General features: G+C 38.4%; 1 protein-coding gene across 1 annotated transcript; it reads left to right on the top strand.

The window, feature by feature from the left end:
- The first annotated feature begins 2,201 nt into the window (after positions 1-2,201).
- Positions 2,202-5,506, top strand: LOC149840628 (PLASMODESMATA CALLOSE-BINDING PROTEIN 2-like). Its single transcript, XM_090005104.1, has 3 exons — positions 2,202-2,552; positions 2,971-3,004; positions 5,251-5,506. The coding sequence occupies exons 1-3, from the start codon at positions 2,231-2,233 to the stop codon at positions 5,504-5,506; spliced, it is 612 nt and encodes a 203-aa protein (XP_089861230.1). The 5' UTR covers positions 2,202-2,230.
- Positions 5,507-8,904: the final 3,398 nt, after the last annotated feature.

Here is an 8,904-nt window from a genome sequence, read left to right as displayed (position 1 = left end):
AAAAAAAAATGCAGACCACAGAGATCCATGGAGACATACATTCATCAGTTCCATACAACTATATAATATGACCAACCAGATTATTACCAAAATTACCCTTCGTACAATGACTGATGTTTACAAACTTTATTGGGGGCAATTTCGATAATTTGAGCTCAAAGATTGCAGACCATTAATCATAATTTGTGATAAGATAAAACAGTTCTCAATTGTCTAAAGAAGATACTTCTGGTGAAATCCTTCTTTTGTCCACTTAGATGAAAGAATTTACCTATCCCTCACAAGTGGAGCTGTAAAAGGGTCGGTATGATTCGTGTACCCTGCCCAACCCGAACCTGGATATTCGGGTATGAGCATAAAAAATGCTTACCGGAACCGCACCTGAGTAACATGCCGGTTGGGTTTAGGTGATGGTTTTCTCCAGGTATCCAACCCAACCCAGCCGACCCTACTATTTTCTGTATATTTTATGCAAAAAAGAATTCTTAATACTTTAAGATATGTGGGTGGGTTTGGGATTCCTCTCTCTCTCTCTACACACACATACACACACCAAACACTGGATTTCAGGTCTCGTTTCAATAAGGATGTAAACGGGCAGACTCGGTTTGGATCTAGGCATTAAGTGTGACCTAATTGGGTCTGACTTATTTGAATTCATATTCAGATGGAATCAGATAAAACCGAATCCAGATCTGACAAGCATAAAACCTGATATTTACACTTAATTCAGTTCGGGTTTTAGTCAGATTTAGGTTAGTGTTTGAATGCAAAACTCAATACCAAACCAGACCCAATTATTAATCGGATCTGAATTTGGCTGCCAAGCTGACTAATCGGATTCAGATTGGGGTTGGATGTCAGGTTTCATCAGACCCATTGACATCCCTAGTTTCAAGTCGTAGTTTCTGAGATCTGAGGGAATCAAAGACACTTCAAGGGAATTAGGATCCATTTGATCTACTTTGGTCCATGTCAAGCTGGACTGTTGAGTGAATCAATCTTGCCTTAGCCAAATAGACGTATACCGCCAAACAGCAACTATAGGGAATTCAAAAACAAGTCCTGGCTGAGTCAGTCTGGCCCAACCAAGTTCTCAAAATGAGAGTCAAAGTTGGTGACACGCGAGTCCCCAAAACATCTTAACCTAGAGTCTCATCATCAACATTCAAAACCTGAGACCCAAAGGGGGTTGGCATAGTGGGGTGGGACTGTGGGGGCTTCAACAGGCGCTCAAGGTTCGATTTCCATGGGCGTCTCTCATTTGTGCAAGCCAACACTCAACATAGACCGTTAGGTGTAAGAAGGAAGGGAGAGAGAATTCAAAGGAGAATCTGGGCTGTTTTGGAAAAGGTGGTCTTGATGAGGTGAAATAGTCCTATATTGATAGTGCTTGAGTTTTTTGTGGGCTTTATAAGCCACATGTGAACTCATACACTTGTTCTTGAGAACAAGAGAGTGGGATGACCACCACACACACGCCCACCCACCGTGTTGTGCTGAGTTGAGCCGGTTCGGGTTCAAGTTTGGGTAATTGGCCCTTTAAGGTCATATCCAATCAAGACAAAATATCTTTTTACTCAAAGTTTCTTTGGATATTTGGATTTTGTAACGGGTTATGGGAAATGATAACGGGTCACAACTCCTCGTAGTCCGTGCCCATTATGGCTCTTCGAATTCTGTAACGGATCTCGATCTTTCGAAGTCCGTTAACGGATCACAGAAAAAGAGTCGTGATCCCGTTACGAAATCTCATCATGATATAAGTGCTCCCTGTTGTTGTTTCGATCGTCTGCTGATCATGCTGTATACACTGTTGAATTTCCTGTGGACACCATGACCTTAGGTGGCAGGCTGAGCCAGCGCGATCAGATCTTTGTGCCGAGTGGGGTTTCTTTGGATAATACATTCACAGAAAAAGAAACATGCAAAACCTGACCAAGCCTAACTTTATCATGAAACTCTGATCTGGTGTGGGTCAAACTTAGAGATGAAGAAAAGGAGACAACCCAACCCCAAAACACAAAAAGCAGCATCAATAATTGCGCTAGATGACCTAGGACTCTCTTTTTCCTCCTCTCGTATTCATGTTAACCTGTTAATCTCTGTTGGAGACTCTTTTTCCACCAGCTCGTTTTTCCTTTCTTTTATTTTAACTTTTTTCTCTCTCTCTTCTCTTTTGCTCCTTTTCTTTCCGTCCTCCACGCCCTCTCTGAGTCACGGCAGCGTCATGCCTTCCTTTCCTTCGGTGCTGCTGCTTCTGTTTTTGATAGCTAGTGGTGGTGGTGGGAGATGGCTGGTGGCGGTGGAGGGAGCTACTTGGTGCGTGGCGAGGAGCAGCAAGGCCGATAGCTTCCTGCAGACAGCACTCGACTATGCCTGCAATACAGGTGCCGACTGCGCCCCGCTCTCGGCCGACGGCCTCTGCTACCTCCCCAACACACTGCAGGCGCACGCCTCCTACGCCATGAACAGCTACTACCAGCGGATGGGCAACTCCCCTTCCTCCTGCGACTTCGCCGGCACCGCCGTCATAGCCATGACTGACCCCAGTATGAACACCACCCCCCATCTTCTCCTTTTCTTCTCCCTCTTTTTTTTTCAGAATAAGCGGAGAAAACCACATCACTTACTCGCAAGCTCATTAGTGTAAAAACCCTAAGCTTCTCTTGCTCACTAGAAAGCACGCCCAACTTCGGCCTGGTGGCAAGGGGCCGGGCTCACCCATGGGTTTCGAGCTTGTGATGTCCCTTCAGTCAATAGTTCAAATAAGTGGAATTTTCTTGAGCTTACTATTATTATTATTATTATTATTATTTGGTAAACAGTAATGATTTTGTATTTGTTATTTTGTTAGTTTTTGGTTCTTATATTTCATTTCAGTAATGATTTTGTATTTGTTATTTTGTTGTTTTTGGTTCTTATATTTCATTTCATTTCATTTTTATTTTGTTGCTTTTATGGTTTCAGGCTATGGATCTTGTGTCTACCCCTCATCTACAAGGTAAATGCATTAAATAAATAATACTCATAATATTTTCTTTTAGCTGTACCAACTGATAAAACACTATCTTAACATAAAGTATCCTAAAATATGATGTCAGAGGAACTATGTTGATCCTAGCTGTCCAACTGATGCATCTGGACGACTAGGATTAAGTCCACATCCTCACCTAGATGTTCACTAATCCTAGTGCTTAGTTGGATATCTCGGATTGAATGTAGGATGGATCCCGTCCTATGTCAGATGATGGGATCCATTTTCCCACCTCGGGTTCCAATCCTAGAGGCACCATCCTCCAGGTTGGCTGATCAGGATGCTGTTTGTTGAATTAGAAAAAAAGAAAGAATAAAAATATATAAAAAAAGAGAATCTCTGTGTTATTTGGGCATGTTTGCTTCTGAGCATATCCAGTGATCAAGCCGGAGCATACAAAATACAGAAAAATGCTGCACTTGTAGTGATTTTTTGTGTTTTGAGTTTTTACACAAAGTTGCGGCATGACGGCACGGGTAATGATTTTCTGTATTTTGCATTTTACAAAGTACTCGGGCCACACAAAACACAGAAAATTGCTGTATAACGAATTTTTGTATTTTTTTTTACACAAAAACTCACTGCACATATAGCGATTTTAGGTATCTTGTGTTTTACAAAGTACTCAAGCCACACAAACACAGAAAATTGCTATGGATATAGCTATTTTTGTGTTTATATTTTACATGGAAAATCACTGCAGACATAACGATTTTCTGTGTGTGCACCGAGTACTTTGTAAAGTACTTGGGCCCAATCACCCAACTACTGTTCTATTTGCTTGACCCCAAATGAGAATCTTTCTCTCACAATCTTTAGAGAACTATTCTCATTTGCTCCATTTCTCATATGCAAACCCATGAAATGGAATCCCTCAGGATTTGAGATCACATTAGATGTCATTTTAGGTGCTTTTGGGGCATGTTTGCAATGCCTTGTGATTCTTGGATCTTTTCAAGATCCTGTAATTGTAAATCACAATCACAACACTGTCTGAAGGTTAGTGAAACATGAGAAAAATACAAGTTGTGATTACCAACTGTGATAGTTTTTTGCTTGAATCTTGTGAAAATTGGTCACAAGATTGACCTTGTGATCAACAAATCACAGCTTCTACTTTCTCAGCTGTGATTGTTTATCCCCACCTGTGACCATAGCAAACATGCTACCTGGCTCAAAATCACATTGTCTACCCTGTGATTCTGAATCACATGGGATTCTTGCTGAGATTTTTAACCTATACCTTGTTTTATGACTGAACGAGCTCCGGTACACTTCAACTCGGTACTTGACCCAGTAATCTCGGTCTGTCTGACCAACTTGAGCTCAGCTGTATAAGTCAAACTTGACTAAGCTTGAATCATGTATAGACCTGGGAAACCCAGCAATAACTTGGATCCAGCAATTTGTTTCAGATTAAGCTTGCTCTCTGCTTGTGGATCACTATGCCTGAGTTGGTGAATCAGGTATTCAGGCTAAACTGAGTGCATTACACTACTGGATCAACCCGGCCATCTCGAGTCAATTCAGCTCTACTGAATTATGCTCGACTTGTTACAGCTATAAACGAGCCTTGGCTCAATCTAATTCTAGGTTCTGAATCAAGATCTTGTCTTGGTCCTCACTAGGGAGCTTGTGGTTTGACTCAGCTTAGCTCATATGAAAGCCCATTCCTGCTTGAAATAGGCTTGGCTAGACGAGCATGATCTAGCTAGCTTAGATTACTTAGCCAAACATGAGCCTTCATATAAGCTAATTTGAGTGGCTCATGCTCGTGGCAAGTTGAGCGAGCCCAAGCTCAAATTAAGCTTGAGCCTAAATGAGCTAAGCTTGAAGGCTCAAGTTTGGCTCGTTTACTGGCTCTGCTGTATTCACTGCCTTGTTCTTTAAATATGGGAGATTGCTAGAGCTGAGCTAAGTCTGAACCCAAACTAGGGATGCAAATGGATCAGATCTGGATCAGCTTAATGCATAAGAAAAGTTGGATCTGGATCGGGTCAGAACAACCAAAAATCATAAAACTTCCATACTGGATCCGGTCGGTTTGTATTCCTAACTCAAACAAGTCAAGTGAGCACAAGAGCTGGCTAACAGGTGAAAGGCTCCAACTATGTCTAGTATGAGTCCAGCCCATTGTGCTGCAACCTCCTATTCTCATTCTGGATATGAGATACTAAGACCTGATAATTCGTGGCTGTGATTGAGCTCGGCAGTGCAGCTGGTGGAACTAGCCCGTCAACGACAACAATGCCTACGCCCACACCCACGATCACGATGCCGACACTGACGCCGACTATGCCTACCTACAATCCGACGAGCCCTACAACGATCACTGGTGGAGGGGGAGGTCTCAGTCCTCCTGGGCTGAGCCCTCCTACTGCTTCCAATGCCATCACCAGTACTAGAATTGGCCATCCACTTCCAGCACCTCTCTTTCTCCTGCTGGTCATGTTCTTCCTTCTAGTTTAACATAGAGTAAGGTGCAGATCATGTAAAACTGTTTTGAGTTTGAATATTGGGTTGAGTCTTTTTTTTTGGACAATTGTAAAATTGAAACAAAGAAACTCTCTCTCTCTGAACCTTAATGTCTGGGAATGGGTTGTCTCGAACCTGACCCGATTAACACGCGTGGGTCGGGTTTGCGATATAAATTTGCTTGGATACTTGACCCGACCCAGCGGACTCAAGTATTTCATGTGTATTTTTTAGTGTAAATATACCATCCACGAGACAGGCCAATCCAATCTGAGTAAGTGTGGGGTCAGATTGTATTGACCCAACATAATCCAGGCCGAGTACCCAAATCTGATTGGTTGCTATTTGGGTGGGTTCAGAAAAACCCTGATCCAACACAAACCCGACCAGTTCACAGTAATACTGTATCCAGTACAAAGAAAACAAGAACAAGCTGTCTGAAAAATGCAATTGGATTATGATGCGAATCCACATTAGATTTGGCGTAACATACTGATCCAAATTTGAAGTAATCTGATTTAACATGTCTGAATCCGATCAGAATGCACATTCGGATCTAAATCCAGAATAACATTGCAGTTTCAGATAAGATACTTGACTATAAGCTCCGATCCATAACTAACATGTTCAGGTCTAAACCATTGAGAGATTTAGATGCGATTAGTCATGGACTGAGACTTGTCTGCTTGAGCCTAGGTAGAGTTGCAAAGTCAGCGACTGTTCTTGACTCAATTTCCTGCAAAGTTTGGTCAAGTGGGCCTTCATGGATGGAAGCGGGTCAGTTCCAGTTTGTACTCAACTGGAACCTGATCCAATATGAGGCGCAAGTCGCACAGCACCCTTTGCCTAATCTGTTTTGACGAATAGGGATGCAAATGGATTGGATTTGGTTGAATCTTTTGTTCCAAATTAATACAATACACCATTTCCAGATATAGATCTCAGGATAAAATTTGAATGTTTTATGGCATTGGATTCGATCTTGATCTTATATGGTCATCTTTTTGGAGGACCCAGATTGAGATTGACATTTAGGATCAATGTTTGGATGGATATTGCATTCCAATGATTTATATTTGTTACATGTAGTAACATAACTTATTTTTTCGGAGAAAGTATTGCCATAAAAATTCAGATCTAAATCTAAAGGAAAAATGATCTTACGACAAATATGATGCATTTTCTCAAGTGCCTTAATTTTTTCGAAATCCGTTCGCCCTTCAAAACCACAAATAGAAAAATTTTTAGGACCTTTTTACCCTTTTACAAGCAAACCTCACTAAGTTCGCTCATATATGGTTCCACCCATCTCCTAATGCAAAACCATACTTAAATCTCATATCTGCACATTTTTTTGTGGTCCTCAAGAAGCATGCAAAAAATTATGTTATTGATGCGATTTTCTTTGTTAATCATAAAATCATAAATACCTTAGTAAAATCATATATTTTAGACCGAAATCAGGGGAAACCGGGCAAACCTTCTTTATCCTTTTTTAAACCGCCACTTAAATGTATATTCACACTATTTTTTTTGCAGTTTTCATAAAGCGTACGAGTGTTGCAAACCTCCTTATAATTGTAACTTTATAAATATCTTAGTAAAATCATATATTTCTGTAACCCTCACTTAAATGTAAATTCACATATATTTTGTTTTGCACGCACAAATATAACTTAAGTGAACCTTTTTTAATCGTGACAAAGACCAAAAATGCAGAGGCTGCAGAGATCGATGATCTAGAACTGTGGGCAATTTTGGAGACTATAAGTTCATTAATATTGTAATTTATTAATTATCAAAATTTAAGGATGTAAAATATGAGTTTAAATTTATTTTTTAAAAATTTCATATTTAACTAGGCAAAATCTTATAGTTGATTAAAATTTTCATGTTTAACGAGTTTAAATTTGTCAAACTTTATGAGTTGTCAAACTTTATGAGTTGTCAAACTTTATTGATGTAAATTATGAGTTTCATCATTGTTGATTAAATATTTCAAGTTTAATGTTATGCACATCTTCTATATTTAAAAAGGACATGTGCAAAACATAAGAAATTAACATAATTAGGTTAAAATCGTATATATTTGTCATTGTTCGATTTTTTTTTATAGTTCTGCATAATCACAACTCTTTATTCACAAAACTCTTTTGCGAAAGTCCAAAAATTCTTTATTTTCACAAAACTCCGTGTTAATGAATATGAAAAGCTCAACGATGAAATGTAGACAGAAAAAGTGGCTAAAAATAGTCGTCGAAAAACTTTGAATACCTTTAACAATTTAAATATATGCTAAGAATGACTATATATAGTTTTGAATATTACAGGTGAATTGTGTATAATTTTAAATTTGAATGTAAATGTGTGCTGGATTATAACAGAAAATATCTATTGAATTGTAAAATGTCTGTTGAATTTTAACAGAAAATGATGAATTTGCGAATTTAGGAAAATTTGTAAATAATTATTGTGAATAATAACCAAGAGTTATGATTTTTGAGAATTTTGCAATAAATAATAAAAAAATATGCGACTTTCTTATAAAATATATGATTTTACTTTGTTATTTGTGAAGTTACAATTAAAGGAGATTCACATAAGTTATATTTGTATGCTTCGTGATGACCACAAAAAAAAGATATGCAAATATACATTTAAGTGAGGGTTATAGAAAGGATATTCATCGAAGCGATTTTGGTATAAAACATGTGATTTTACTAAGATATTTGTGAAGTTACAATCATAAGAAGGTTTGCAAAATTTATTTTTGTGCACTTCATGAAAATTACAAAAAAATAGGTGTAAACATACATTTAAGTGACAGTTAAAGAAAGGATAAAAGAGGTTCACATGATTTTCTATGACTTTCTTATAAAATATGTGATTTTACTAAGGTATTTGTGATTTTACGATTAATAGAAAAGACCACATAAATAACAAATTTTTTTGTACAATTCTTGAGGACCACAAAAAAGTATGTGCAAGTATGCGATTTAAGTGAGGTTTTGCCTTAGCCGACATGCAAAACGATATATCACGCAAACTTCATAAGGTTCACTTGTGTTAAGAGTAAAAAGTAAGGTTATCAATATCAGTGAGTATCGACCGATACACATTGTATCAAGAGAATATCGATACGCTTGACACCTGAATCCACTATTTTTACATAAATGCAAAAATATATTGAAAATAAATTTTGTTAGTATTTTAATGGTTTTAACACGTGCCACGGTATGATTGACACACAATATATTTTTATTATTTTTTGGCCGATACAAAATGATTCACTTGAGTATCAGTATCGACCGATACAGCTGAATCGGTGGCCCATCGATTCAGGGCCGATAACGATACGACACCATTGGTAAAAAGTCCTAAAAAACTTCTTA

Source organism: Nuphar pumila, chromosome 4, assembly GCF_984573655.1.
Source record: "Nuphar pumila chromosome 4, dmNupPumi1.hap1.1, whole genome shotgun sequence".
Taxonomy (NCBI): domain Eukaryota; kingdom Viridiplantae; phylum Streptophyta; class Magnoliopsida; order Nymphaeales; family Nymphaeaceae; genus Nuphar; species Nuphar pumila.
This window is presented reverse-complemented; position numbering and strand designations above follow the sequence as displayed.